Source organism: Bactrocera oleae, chromosome 3 (assembly GCF_042242935.1).
Source record: "Bactrocera oleae isolate idBacOlea1 chromosome 3, idBacOlea1, whole genome shotgun sequence".
In the NCBI taxonomy this organism is placed as follows: Eukaryota; Metazoa; Arthropoda; class Insecta; order Diptera; family Tephritidae; genus Bactrocera; species Bactrocera oleae.
In genome coordinates this window covers 12073136-12089102 of record NC_091537.1, presented here as the reverse complement: position 1 = coordinate 12089102, position 15967 = coordinate 12073136, and the positions used below count along the sequence as shown (strand labels likewise).

At 36.2% G+C, this 15967-nt stretch overlaps 1 protein-coding gene across 2 annotated transcripts in view; it reads right to left on the bottom strand.

The window, feature by feature from the left end:
- Nucleotides 1-15967, bottom strand: part of LOC106615326 (uncharacterized) — a 42198-nt gene that overhangs the window by 6098 nt on the left and 20133 nt on the right. For both annotated transcript variants that reach the window (XM_036366493.2, XM_014231501.3), the window contains exons 4-10: nt 10680-11277; nt 7476-7884; nt 5648-6078; nt 5261-5405; nt 5040-5191; nt 4042-4358; nt 3438-3722 (exon numbers count right to left, since the gene is read on the bottom strand). In XM_036366493.2, coding sequence (XP_036222386.2) covers nt 3438-3722; nt 4042-4358; nt 5040-5191; nt 5261-5405; nt 5648-6078; nt 7476-7884; nt 10680-11277 — 2337 coding nt within the window. The remainder of the gene's footprint in view (nt 1-3437; nt 3723-4041; nt 4359-5039; nt 5192-5260; nt 5406-5647; nt 6079-7475; nt 7885-10679; nt 11278-15967) is intronic.

Here is a 15967-nt window from a genome sequence, read left to right as displayed (position 1 = left end):
TCATAATCCTCAAACAAGTGGAGAACAATTAATTTTTTTGTTAATAATCAGTAGTAAATCAATCAATTGGCAGTAACGATACCTGTATACTTATGCATAAATAATTAAACTCCTGTGTGTCTGAATTTTATTACCTCGATTTCACTCAAATCATAAGCACGCACCTTTCAAAATTAATCATTTTTCTCCGAACATTTACTAATTTACCTGGTTCAGCATGTAACAAAAACTTTTTTTTTGATCATATATTAATTTTTAGTACGCATTACACTGTACGACATTCGTTTGGTATTGTACCAAAGCAATTCGAATTCGTGCAACTGTTTTTCAAAATTTTATTTTTTTCGAAAATCTGACTTTGGCCTTTTATATCATATCTGTCATATAAAGTAGACCAAAAAATATTTTACACTTGTTTGTTTATTCTTTTTTTAGCAACTTTCATACTAAATTTAATAATGATGATTTCGAAATGCTTAACTTTGGAATTCAAGTAAAATATCTAAACTTTAGAGGCTAACTTCGCTTTTTAATATGACTTCTTAATATGGCTTTTTAACTTATAACCAAGTCTCCCAAAAATACTTGCTTGGTCTAATACTCCGAAAAAGTCGACTTTGCCATATACGTGCGTCGCCGTTTATATTTCGGGATTAGAGAACAAAAACAAATATTATTCATCGAAAATCGCTTTATTGTTTTCTAAAATATTTTTCATAAAGATCCATACACTTTTTCACGATTTAAATCTTTTTTTTTTAGCTGAGATGAATATTTTAAGTTACTGTAAGCAGCACAAATAGCGCTCGTATTTCTAAACGTTGTGAGTATGTAAAACATCAAAAATGTCAAACTTTACGATAGTGTTGTCAAATGCCGAAATATAAGAAAACATTCAAATGTTTTAACTACATTAAATTTTAAAAAATGATGTTTTCGAAATGCTCAATTTCGAAATTCGTAGTCAAATATTTTGGAGGCGAGCTTCGAAGAACGTAAAACTGTTTTTTTATCCTTATACGCAAGCGCTTGAAAAATTTGTTTGCTTCAATATCCTGAAAACAGCTCAAACCCATACTTCAATAGAACAGTTTCCATTACATTTTGATTTCCAATTTTCGTTTGTAATATTTCTGCTAATATTCACGAATAGTTGGCATAACCTATCCATATTGAACTGCTGCGGAATTTGTTGAGTGTGTATATGTTCATTTTTCCTACAGACCCCAGCAATATAAATTGCGTGAAATTTTGGGTGTTAAAAACTTCCATACAAAATTTATATGCTTCATAAATGCACTAATTGGAAAAGTTCAGCCCCACGATCCACAGTGCGCTTTCAATATTCAGCTTATAATATTTCGCTTTAAAGGAACGATGATTTTTATGGTATTTATTTATTTTTGTAAAAAAAAAACAGCAGCCAACTCGAGAACAGAAATATTTAAATAAACTTGAATTTCATGCTGTTGGGGAAAGGTTGGCAATAAAGAATACAGAATTTAGCAGAAGAAAGTAAAAATAAAGTGAGATGAGTATTGGAAAAATATAGATGATATATAAAGGAAAATACAATAAAACTAAATATAACACAACAAAATTTTAGAAAGTGTGCCAAAATAGATTATAGAAAATATTATATAGATATTATATTATACAGTTAGCAACCATAGGTGTGCTCAAAAAATAACGGGAATTTTCGTTTTTGAAAAAAAATATTTATTCATTTGTCTACATCAATGTTGGAATTTTCATTTTTCTTAAAAAAAAAAATTATTAATTTCTCTACATCACTGTTCGAATTGTCGTTTTTTGAAAAAAAAAAATTTTTTTCATTTGTCTATATCAATGTTGTCGCCTTCAAAATAGTCCCCATTCAATATTATGATGCACTTATGCTTCTTACAATCGTCGAAATCCTTCTCAAACTCCATTTTTGGGATAGCCTTTAGCTTTCAATCGTACTTCAGGGGCATGTTTGTACTATTTAACGCTTCAAACACGCGAAATTTCAAAATACCCGTTATATTCTGAACACAATTCGTATGTTATAGTCTAAAAGTATGAAGCATAAGAAAATAAATAACAATTTTTATAACTAAATGTGAGAATAGAGCAGAGCCTTCGACAAGAGAGTGCGTGGCAAGATAAGAAGAATACTTCTAAAAATACACTGAAATTATATTCTGATGTTATTTCGCATACAAAAAATTAACTTTAAGACGGCAAAAAGCTAAGGAAACGCTGAACAAAAAATATCGAGTGTTCTCTAACCCATGTTTATAAAGAAAAAGCTACTTTGCCAAGAAACTCTCTAATCTACTTATTAACTATATTTTTTCCAAAAATTTTAACTCCACAAAAATCTTTAAAAATTAAACTTTTTTACACAATTGAAAACACAATCATAGCGGGAAGTCGCTTTACTAAGTATCCGCCGCCTAAAGCTATTTGAAACAAAAGTTAAAATAATTTTCCGGAAATTTGGCAAAATAAGAAATTTGCATAACAAAAAAAAACATTAAGTATGCCATACAGACGCCGAGCTGTCTCTAGATTGCCATTTCCATTTCGGCAAATATTATTGTTGCAATTCGTTTTTGACGCGCATACAATTTTTTACCTCGCACATTCGACGCCAAAGCGCAACAGAACCATATCATTGAATGCAAAGCGCAAAAAAATTCTAAAAACAGGAAAAAAATACAAAAACACACCAACGAGAAAAAGAAGAAGATTGGGCAAAACAATTGCGGCAATTTCACAAGAGCGGCAGCACCAGCTGCCACAGCCACCAAACAACAATGTTAGCAATGTAGCAAAAGCTATAATTCCAGCGATAAGTTGAAACAAGGAAAAATGAGTCGAATTGTAGTCGTTATCACAGTAGCATAGGCGAAAGCGCCCGGGGTCAACTGTTCGACGACTACAATTGCTTTATAACGGAAAATAGCCGAAAGCAGTAGCAATGGAAATGCCAAACAAAATAAACACAATAGCAACAGCAGCAAGGAAAATAAAAATCCACTACAAATCAACACAATTGACGGCAATCAACGCGTATATAGGGTCTACACGCCACGAAAATCAGAGGCCTACCTGAACGTCACCAATGTAGCAACGTGGTAGCGTCACACCCACGAAGGTGCTTACCCTATGTGTTGTAGCGGATTTCGAGCACGCGCCCCTATACACGAAAACAGAAATGCACGCAAACACGCACTTTCCGCTTTTTACACTTTGCGTTCTGCTTTCCGGCGACACGCACCAACCAGTCAGGCAACAGTCATGCTCAGCCAACTAAGCGGCAGCACACGCACACTTTCAGCCGCTCCACGCTGCCGCCATTAGCAATTTTGTGCGTACGTTTCGCAAACGCCCATCCACCATCCACCGAGACCACAACGCTTGTCAAGCACACCATCGCCCCCACTTACCTCGAGCACAACACCCTCCAGCGTTGGCTGTGAGATGTTCTTCATATTGCTGTGATTCAATTTGGGCGCGCTGTCGGCACGATTTCGGCCTAATGATTGATTTGATGTTTTGTTATCGGCTTTGCTCAGCACCGAATTATTGGAGGATTTGTGATTTATATCCAGTGTTGAGCGCAAAATGTCAACCTTCGAGGCGCTGCCGATGTTACTGCCATGTCGGGGTACACGTGTTGACTCGACATTATAGCTGCTGCGGCGATGTGACAAATGGTCGTGAATATCCGCCTACGCAGGTGCAATCAAGAATTATATATTACGGTACAGTAGCACCCGAAGACGTCATGTTGCGTAAATGGTGTGAAAAGTGCACAAACGAAGGCAGCGAGAAGAAAATCAAGAATATAATGAAATAAATTAGAATTAAATTTTCGTGATTAAGCAAAGTGTCAGAGAACTTCAGCACAAAAGAAGGGCAATGGGTATTATAGGATGTTCTGTAATACAGTTATGTTAAGAAATAAATGATTCAATTAGAAATTGTTTACTTTGTTAATTTTTCTGATTTTTAAGGTTAGTTATGAAATAGCATTTTACCATAACTTACCCGCGAGCCACGTGGCAGTGAAGTCAAACTGCCTATTTGATTGTATTTGATCATCAAACTGAGACGTTCCAGTGACATAGATGTGCCTTGTTCCTTTGTGGCCGGTTCCGTTAGTTTTTCCGTTTCACCGTTTTCCATTGTCTCGGCTTCTTCTTCACAATCATCGATATTATGATCGAACTTACGTAACCAAGCCAGATGTAGTAAGCCGTAAGCGATACCGCCTACTACAGCCAATAGACCCATATAACGGAAGGCATCTCTTGTACCAAACTGACCGATTAATAGACCACCGGTAAAGGAACCACTACCGCGACCTAAAAACATTTATTGAAATCAATATAGTCGGAATATAACGTCAGATAAAAATAATAGCTTCAAGATTAGTCGATTTAGGCATCCCCCTTGGGTATTTTCGTGAAAGAATACAGATATATCATTTTTGCTCATTTGAGTAGGTTTTCTGTGTTTTTGATTCAAATTAATCGATTTATTTGCGTTCTCTGAAGAGCTAGCCGTTCATTTTTTTGATTTTTAAATAATCAGAAACAAGAACTCCCGTCTGGGTCTTCTTGTTATTAAGCTCTGAACGTCTCCACAATCAAATCGTTCACAATGGCGTCCGCTCGTGTTTACACTTCGTAAATTGTCGTATGTTTTACGCTTTCTCTTCTTCTAATAAGATTTCCTACCATCTTAGTTAAAAAATGTTTAAGCCAGTTTTTGAAATCTAGTGTAAGCGGATCTAACGGTTCTTACTGCGATAACAGTTGTAATCCCTTATTAAATTTATAGGAGTATATGAAACCTCATTTAGCCCCAACTCGTTGAGATCAGTGCTTATTTTGACAAATATATATGCAATATTCAGTAGACCAGCAACTCTGCTGTACTAAAGACTCGCTGAGGTATCTGATTAGTATCTCATTATAGATCATCCGAATTCAATATTTCACATCACGTCATAACTTCTTTACGCTACTCCCCTCAACACTTACCCAAGCTGAAATGTGCCATACCCAGCACACCAATTAATGTGGCCAACAAGCTTTTCGGTGCCAAAATTGAGCAATAAGTTGCCGCTGCCACCCACATCAAATGGCAAGACAGAGCCTCCATCGCTTCGAAGGGAAAACACCACCAGGCATTTCTACAGAAAAACACGAATTCAAAAAGCATTAAAAGAGCATAACAAATCAAAAACGCCAGCATCACTTACTCAATGAACGAATAGCCGACTAGGCGGCCAGCATGCGAGAAGAAAGCAATGATAATTAAATTAACGTGTCCAAAGATACGGGTGATACGTTCGGCGCCATACAAGAAGGGAATACTGCTCACCGTGCCAACTGTGATAGTTATGCCTAAAAATAGTCAAAACAAGCAAATTTACTAAAGTACATACTGACAAATACAAAACTTTCGAGGGAAAAATAATTAATGAATAATGTGTGGAATAGCAACTGGAACAACACAATTCGATTGAATTTGTAATTCGATTCGATTCGCTGTCACTCACGCTCTGACAGTACAAACAAACAACCGTACTAAATGTCAACGTTCAACTACAAATGGCATGACAGTTACACTAACTGCTTTTACTTACCGAGTAAATAATTGGGTGCACCCAACTCCTTCAAGTAAAGGAAGAGGAAACTCTCGATGAAACCCCAGAAATTACCCAAAATGAAGAGAAAGAAGATGAACGTAATAACATGTGGCATCTTCAGTAAATTCCACAAATCCCTGAAAACATTATCTGCCGGCAATTTATCGCCCAACGGCATCATCAGCACCGAAACTGTTGAAATTACCAACAACAAATCGTAGGTATAAAAGGCAGCAGAGTAATCGGTGTAGCCGAGACCACGTGAAAAATAATCAATCATTATGCCAGTAATTGGCGAAAAGATGGCCATGCCAATGCTCGAAAAGAGGCGCTCACGACCAAAATCACCGCCGTACTTCTCAATCATAGTCAGCGCTATGGGATCCATTATGGTGACACCGGCAGACAGCATTGTGGTGGCGAGGAATCTATTAAATGAAAAAAAATAAACATAAACATATTAACGAATATTACAACAAATATATGTATCTACAAAAGTCGTCTTGGTGTGCACAAAGTTCAAAGGTGTCAGCTACTTTTGGGCCAGATAGCATAAATCAATACGAATTAATTTGTTTACGTAAAAATATCAATTAATTACAAATCAGATTATAAATGTGCCATGCTGATAAATCCAAAAAGCAGGCAAAAAAATAATGAACTGTCTAACGTAACGTGAAATAAATATCTGCCGTCTACAGCAATAGTAGCTGAACTCGATTTTAATAAATTTCGCACTTGATACGTGACTGAGGCTGTTGAGGAAACGTCGAAGTCATTACAAAGTATATGTATATACGAGTGTTTTTTTTAGATGTGTGTTAACAATGAGGCAATACTTTTTTCGGTATTGAAGGAGACCCGAATGAACCCATTCGTCAACGCGCGCAACAATTGGAGCTATGCTAATTCATGCTGCACATTCGGTGAATGGGCCCACAACGAGATGGCTTTTTACAAGCAAATTTCTATGAAGCTCACTTTTGGTTGAATTGGTTCTTTAATAAACGAAATTGTCACGTTTGTAGTGATCATAATCCACAAGCCATTATTAAACGGCATTACATCTTCACAAAGTCTCTGTTTGGTGTATTTTATTGGCTGAAGGAATCATTGGTCTATATTTCTTCAAAAATTAAATTAAGCCGATCATTATGTTACAGTTAATAGTGAATGCTATAGAGCCATGAATCTAAAACACAGCATTTATAAATGATCAGCGTGACGAGTTGAATCGATTTAGCCAGGTCCGTCTGACTGTTGGTATGTATGTATATACGCGAACTACTACCTCAGTTTTTGAAATATCGATCAGAAATTTTGCACACGTTCTTTCCATTCCCAGAAACTGCTTATTTGATGGGACCGGCAATATAATACAATATATAGCTCGAATACCAGCTAATCGATTAACATCAAAATTTTCTGTGAAAAACTTTTTTATTCGAAAAGATATTTTTACGAAATTTGTCATAGCTTATATTTTTGAGGCAATGCTATAATCTAATGACATATGGTTTAGATGGGACAAGACAAATATCTTTTGACTGTCCCTCTTATTCTATAAGAAATGAACCTGTGAAGGGTACTATATTTTCGGTGCAGCCGAAATTAATATGTTTTCTTGTTTTCTTGTTTTATTGCTAAATTGTGATATTTTTTTATTTTTTATATCAAGATTTTATTTATTATTATATTAAATAACTATATAAATAACCTCTACTACGCGCCATCGGCAAGGTTTCAGCACACTTTTCTCAACTTACTACGTGAATTGAGTACTTACTCTCACGACAATAGCGCAGCAGCGTACACTCAAACTCACCTCAATAAAAAGTATATCCAGAATACGCGATCATCTGATTCTTTGTAATCGGGCGGACAAATCTCCGGTGCATTCATTGTGAAAACACAGCGTTGCACCATACAGCTAACAGTGCCATTTGTCAGCTGTGACATGTTGGAGCGACGCACCAAACCGCCGCAACGTAGATCCAATTCATCCAAATCGGTGACATTGATTTGCATATTCCACAGACGTTTCTCGCCGAAGCGCTGCTTGAAATCGGTCACCGTCTCATTGTCGTCCGGTTCGATTTCCATGCCCAATTGCTCAATGGGGTCAGCCAAATCAGGATGCATTTGCAGCATAAAATAAGCAGCGTCAATGCCATCCGAATGCACCCAACTCTTGGGGTTGTAGATGCTGTCGTTGCCCAGTTCGCCAGCTTCCACTAATTATTATTTTTTTTTTTTTGTTGTTGTTGTTGTAAAGTTGTTTAAGTGCCAGCAATAAAAGATCATGTGAATAAAAGAAAATAAATAATGCAATGCTTTGCTAAAAAAGAAGCCACACAACGGCGTCTACAAAATAAGCGAAGAAAATGTGTACGTGAAATAAACTTGTTAAAAGGCGCACAAATCTACACAAAGGGTACACAATGCAATGACGTTTGCGCTTTGACTCGGCAAACAACTAAGCACACACACACGCGCGCACATTCATATGTTCTACTGCGTATGGATGTGTACAGTCTGTACGTAAAGTCATGCATACAAATAATAATACATTGAAATGTTTGACTTTTGTGTTGAATGTTAGAGCGAGAGTAAGAATGACAGCCACACAAAAGAGAATGACAAATGCACAAACACTATATAGTCCATTATATTCATCAGTTAGAAATTCTGCATGGCAGCAACAGCCATGCATTTCCACAATAACAATTAGATGAGAATCTGACAATAGTTAGATATGACAGCAATGGGTCTCAGCTTTAGGTGTGTGTGTGTCTATACGTAAGTTTGCACTTGCTGCAGAGTTGGTTCAAAATATAAATGTAAAAATTAAAAAAAAAAATAGTAAATATGGAAAACTTAAGGTGGTGTTCTAGTCTAGAAATTTATAAAGTTACAACCAATATAGTGCCTTGACCACATTGACATTTTTTTAATTTTATTAATGACATTTGCACTGATTGAAAATCTACGCTATTCTTTTACGGATTACCGTAATACTGAAACCGTGTCAAGGTGAACGAGATTAATTTCTTCTTCTTCTTTGAACATGTTCTGTAACTCTTGAAAAATTAATAAATAACTATTTTGTTATATACTGTATTGTCAAATTTATACTTTTTTTCTAGCATTATCTGTCCGCATAGAGTACTTACTTCAAAAGTTGTAAATTTAGAAAAATATTTTTTTGGAATATTTATGTAGAAGCCTGTGGAATTAGTATTACCGCGAAAAGAAGTTTCTCAGAACTAAACATTCTTAAACTAATAATTGTCTCTTCATGAACTAGTCTCAAATTAATGTGCTACAGCTAAATTTAAATAATAAGGAATTCTCACTAAAGCTTTACTGAAGTGAAAATACACTCTCTCCCTCTCTCCCTTTCTCCCTCTCTCCCTTTCTCTCCCTTGCTCTCTCTCTCTCTCTTTCTATCTCCTTCTATCTCCCTATTGAGTTTATACCTTATAACAGTGGTCGGCATGAAAGGAACCACTGAGGACTGTATGGACGAGAAAATCTAAAAACCCGTTCAACTACAGCCTAGAAGTATTTAACTTCAGAAAGTAAAGAAGAAAAAATATAAATTTGAAACGCCAGATTCCTCTCATTTAGAGTTAGTTTTTAATCTCTAACCTTTGCATAAATGCAAATATTCTCGCTCAATAGAGTTTACATATTAGAACAGTGGTCTGCATGAGAAGAAATGTGGCTGCATTTATGCGAAAGATGGCAAAAGACTCTTCCAGCTAAAGTCTAGAAAACTTCAGGAAAAAAGAAAAAAATCTCAATTTCAAACACTGCCGCTCACTCAAAGTTTCTTTTTAATCTCCAAACTGTACCTGCCTCTACATATTTTCATTGATAAATAGAGCGTGGAATTTTTATTAGTTTTCTATTTATTTACACAAAACTAGGTAATTTTCGAAAAAACCTCGCTACTAATAATTCTCTATAATATTTTTGGTCAGTCTGAGTCAAATTTGATCAAAAGATATACAGTTGCAATGAGAAGTTGCTAGTCTAACAGTTGTAGAATTTGTTTTTATAAATTATATTCGAACTAGTTTCGTGTTTCTTGATATTTTTAAAAATTCTAAAATTTTCTCGAAACTTCTCCAACTTATAAGTTAAACCACCATCGTATTTCAACCACTCAAACTCTTCGAAAAAGTCTCCTAAAGAATCTCTAAATATTTTTTTGGTCAATCCGTGTGATATTTGCAATGAAAAGTTGCTAATCTAATAGTTCTAAAAATGTCGTTCTTAATTATATTCCAACTAGTTTCGTGTTTCACTATGTTTTTAAAAGTTTTAAATTTGTCTCAAAGTTTCTCCAACCTATTAGTTAAACCACCATCGTATTTCAACCACTCAAACAAGAAATTTGTAATGCAAAGAGTTTGTTATTTTCACGCCTGGCTTCTATTTCTGTTTTGTTATATTTATGCATTCATACTTTGTCACTTTTCAAACACAAGTACGCACAGACACAGCCATACATACATATACAATATACACTGAAGCTCACACATTAGACACTTCACACTTTAGAAATGCACTAGACTACATCAATTGTCCATTTTACAAGCGTTTATGCATTCATTTATTCATTTCACACTCCCAAATACAAATAAGACGACATCAAGGCAGATAAGTTCACGCACACACACACAGACCACCGATCTTCCAGCAGTCGTTGAAGCAGTGAGCGCAAATGCTGAAGAGCAAAGTACACATGTATTTTGCACACATTAAATGCCTTGAACACATGCAACCTATGCATATGTATGCACTCACGCTTGTTTATGGATATGCATGTGTGTGTGAGTGTGTGCATTTAGACGGCAAATAGTTAAACAAACAGTCATACTGGCATGCAGACAGGCGGACAAAGAGAAAGGCCAGCGGGTCATAAAGTAAACTTGGCAGTCATGGTAACACAAACGCAAACACACACTGCCACACGCACACACACTCACACTCGGACACACAAACTGCAACTGTCACTTACAATTCCATCCCTGCCCCAGCTCTGACAAGGCCGAAGAAGACGTCACCACCGGCGGGAACATTGTCGATGACATATTAAGTACATCTTGGAAACGGGCCACTGAGCTGGGTGTTGTGAATGCGGCTGCCGCTGCTGCTGCTGTCTCGGCGCGTGCAGCTGCTGCTGCCGCCGCCGCTGTCTCCATTGTTGTAGTGGTCGTACTGCGCGCTGTTGTTGTCGTCGACGGTATTGGTGGTGCCGTAGGCGGAGATGGAGACATCGTACTGTCTGATGGATCCAGTATTGCAATGGCGGTTGGTGTTGGTGACTCAGCGTCGACTGAAGCGACTATTGTTGCTGTCGTAGCGATTGTACCCATTGTCGTGGTTGTACTCATAGTTGTAATTGTAGTTGTAGTTGTTGTTGTGGGCGCACGTTGCGTTGTCGAATAATAATCGGGCGATGGACCATATAACGACGGTTTAGGCGACGGAAGCGATTGCTGCTGTTCTTGTTGTTGCTGCTCTTGCAGCAGACAATAGTCCACACATTGACTCACAGCCAAATCAAGCTCCGGCTCCTCGGGGCATTCACGACTGGGACAGGGTGACCACCAGACCTAAGAAAGAGAGAGCAGAATGTATCAATGCGTTATAAATATACAGTTATATATCTGTAGTTGTATGTATATATTATATATATTTATAGTGAGGAGTTGGAAAAGCAATAGCATTTTTAAAAATCTGTGTTCGACGGCAATGTAAGTATTTTTGGCTCGCTACGCAAAGCGCAATAAAAAAAAACGAGCGAAAGCATTGAATGACAAGTGGTGAATGGTAAGAAAGGAAACTAAAGAAAAGTTATAAATACACACCCATACACACACAAACACTGGCGTATGAACAACAATGTAGTAAATTGGTGCAGTCACCTACTTTGGGGCATGCCACATGACTTCACAAGTCGTGTACGCTCACATTTGCAGACAATTGCGAAAACAGCTGTAATGGGAAAATGTAAGAAACGAAGCAGGAACATTTAAAATTTAAATAATAATGCAAGAGACTTTATAGATTTTAGTTCGCTTAATGCCGCTTATCGATATCGAAACTTCTCTCTTTTCATTACTTACCAAATATTTTAACCGGCTCGAACAAAACTGAACATTTTCGAAAAGTTGGGTAAAAATTTTAATTTTGAAGAGAGACTAAGAGAAAGTGAAATGAATGAAAATGATTCTTGGTGAGAAAAAGATGTATGCAAAATTTCTGGACGATATCTCATAAATTGAGAGATATATAAAGACGGACAGACGGACATGGCTAAATCGACCCAGCTCAGCTATACAGAGTAGAACACACAAGGAAAGAAGGTCAACGACCCGTTTACATTCTACTAATAGCGAAGCTAATACCTGAACTCGCGGTTAGTAAGCTCTAGGCTAGTAACGCCGCCCTGCTATCAGAGTGGATAGTCACTTCTCTAGAGGAGGCTGCACTGGAGGAGTGAATCCACTACCATCTTAATGGCAACACCCGCCGTTTGAAAAAACACTACAATCTGAAACTGATAGAGTGTTCCTGAGAGTTCCTGACAATGTAACCCGCCACCAATCTTCGCCGCAAACTTTAACCCGTCCGTAACCCACAACTCGTATGTGGGCAGATAAAAAGCCGCCAGAGTTTGATTTGACGACTCCATGATCCAAAAGATCCGGCATAAAGACAAAGCGGATGAGGATTTTCGAATGTTCAGACTTGGAAACCTTGTTCACTTAGAAACCCAGATTCTCTAAGTTTGTTAACAACTTTCGCGATCATACACCATCCACCGTTATCTATTGCTTATTACTACTCATTTCTAATTTAAAAATGCTAATAATGCATTATAAGAAAAGAGGAGCTGGAAACATTTAGTGTATGTGAGAACATTGTCGCGTCGACAGCTCAAACCGTGTTGTACCGGTCTATGTAGATAGAGATGGCGACTTCCTTTCCTATGTTACTCTGCTCCAATGCATGCTAGGCGAATTCGATTCATCGAATAAGATACCAGCATATGGTAAAACATCAAATTTACCGTGATAAATGCAAAACAGACATATTGTGCGAACAACAATACTGTTATGACCCGGGAAGTAGATCGTAAAAAATGCAGATAAAAACATCAATGCTGCGCTGCGCCAAATCTAGAATAGCGTCGTACGAATGCCATAACGCACATATGAATAAGTGCAACTAAACGCACCCAGCAGGTAAATGCAAAGAGGCCAGACCAATTCAAGGCTCAGAACTGGGGTAACAACAACGAATGCATAGCAGTGTATTAGAGATAAAATATTTTAGCAACTAAATTTAAGTTTAAAGGCTTGCAAAATCATCTGGACTTTCACGCATCGACAATGGTGTCGTGAAAACGTGACAGCTTCGCTGCCAATTCACAAGGTAACAGACTTGGCGCACTCGAGCCGAACCCGCTTAAAACGAGTGGTTTTCCTTGCAAGGTAAATATATTGCAAACTCAGTTTTCATATACTCGTATGCGCTCAATACTTACACACTCCTGCTTACTTGCAGTAGTTTACTACACTGCCGCTACTTGTGTTACAGTTTTTATTGCTAATGTTGCTATTTATGTCTTGGCAAGATTTTATAATGCGGCCAGCTTTGCGCAGTGTTGTGGCTTTTCGAATGATATGCCAACAATTCGGTAGTATTTTTACAAGCCACTCGACATTTTAGCCTTTTCCAGGTCGCAACGCATACCCCGTTTCTTATGCGCACACACACACAGAACATACACAACATGTGTGTGTGTGTTTATGTGGGATTTTTATGAGAGCAAAGCTATTTTTATGCATATTGTAAAATATTACATAAGTAGTTGTTGTTGTAAATGTATGCATAGCATATCACTATATGTAATTTGCATAAAATGAAGCTTCTGTAAAATGCTTCAATATTGAAACCAATCTGGACATGTGTGAAGATAATCCTCTGAAAAATGTGGAAGAAAATTAAAATTATTCATGGATGACTAAAAACACATTCATACAGTCAGAAAATTTATTTAGGGTGGTAATTCAGTCTAGACTCTAGAAGCCCGTATTTCGAGAATATTTTGACAATTAACTAATAAAAAAGAAAAAAATTCAAAAAATTTTACACATAATAATACACATAAATAATGGTTGATTTTTGCACCTTTGCACGAATTTTTTTAAATTTTAAAAAATTGAAATTTTCATTTTATGTTGGCTCTTACGATAACGACATTTGTAGTATTAGTTATTTGTTTGTCAAATTTCTAGTAAATCGCCCGATTAAAGCTTGAGATGTCACGCCGACGATGGCGAAAAAGTAGTTTTACGAAAAACGGTTTTAAATTTTTGTCTTTAAACAGCTACAAATTTTCAAATAATTTAAATTTTGAAAAATGCTTTAATTTGAGATATTTGTGAATAGCTGAGCTAACGGAATTTTATAAAATAATTTAAGATTTTTTTCTCAATATCTAGACTAGAATGCGCCTTAGAAGTTGGATAATCGAAATTGTAAAAATAAGAACTGCAAACATCGCAAAAAGTATGGCATCATTGGCGAAATCAATCCCAACCAATGCAAAGGCGACAATTATAAATAAAAAAAATCAATAAACTTCGAGAAAGAATATGAATGTGATTCTACTGTATTTCTGAGTTTTTTGTTTAGGAGTAATGCTATAATACTCTTCATCAATACAAAAGATTTCTTACTAGAACTTGATTGGGATCGGATTTATTTTTTATTTATTTTTTTATTTTTATTGAACAGCCAATTTTATTTTATTTTATATAACAAATTAGATTCTGGCTTTTGTTTTGTACACCTTGACATAAACGCATAAAAAAAGTCTGGTGCAGTCTGGACAGGGGACCTTGTGGGCTAGCGGAAAGTGGAGTTTCTGAATATTAATTTTTTTTTTTTAATTTTCGTTGGAGCTCCGCAATAGCCGGTCTGGCTAGGTGTGCAGTTGCTCCATCTTGCTGGAATCAAACGCCATGGAAAGGTAAACGTCTTCGGCGCAGTTTTGGGTATAAAAAAATTAATTCAACATCTTTTTCTTCAAAGAAGTATGCCCTGTATATATAAATATATATTTTTTATTGTTTAACTTAAAAATCAAAAATTATCACCACTAGTGGATTCAAATGCAAGCTTAACAGCTCAAGAGCCTAATTCTTTGGGATATTTCAATGTCAAAGCCACTTTGGCCCGTGACAAGACTTAGACAAATATAATTCAGCAAAATGTGAATTTAAAGTTCAGTATGCAATAAACAAATAAATAAAATTAAAATTGACTTAAGTAAGAAAAATTGACTTTTACATCCGTAACTTATGCATTGAGGTGAATATTGTAAGAATTCGATAAAGCAATTTTTCACATGGATTTGCGTGCATCTTGAACTGTCACAACGAATATTGTTGCAAACAAAATGTCGGCAAATGTAAGAAGATTTTGGAAAACACAAGCAAATGTAGCCGCTATGTCTAAACGAAGATGTGTTGTGTGGAGACCTACAGGAATGTACATATGTATGTATCTTTGAAATGTGTGTATGTGTGAATTTGCAATTGTAAATACAGTGTTGCACATTAATAGTCAGGAAATTCATTAAAATTCGCTTTGCTCACACGAAATATTTGTAAGGACATGCTTTGGCAAACAAATCAAAAATTTCAGCAGAAAATATTTTTAATAAATGCATGTTTTTGGACTAAGAATTTTATCATAAGCAAACATGAAATTTATTTATTTGTATATATAACAATACATATGTACGTACTTTTCCACATATACATACACATATACTATGTATATGAATTTGCACAAAATCTAGCTTGAACTCAAACAAATGCTTTATATGAAAATAAATAATATATTACAATGTATGCATTATATATGGCAATTGTGCAGACTAACTGTTTGTTAGCTTGTTTGAAAGCAGCACAACGCTAGCGAATGCTTCACATTTATTATCCCTGCCAAATTTTATGCTGCAATGCGTATTTATGTAATGGAAACGTAGCATATACACTAAAAGCGATTTGCACATACACACGCACACAGGCTTTCAACGAAAGTCAATCGCAAAAGAAAATCTGCTTATTTGTGTGTGTGTGTGCGTGCGTGCTTGTAATGTCAGTTCAATAAGACGCCTTCGTGTGTTTATTTCATTTTTATTGCATTTGCGCCGGTAAGTATGCTAGCTCGTGTAACGGCATAACGGTAAGTCTACACACAGTCTGTCCAGTGGCAAAATAAACA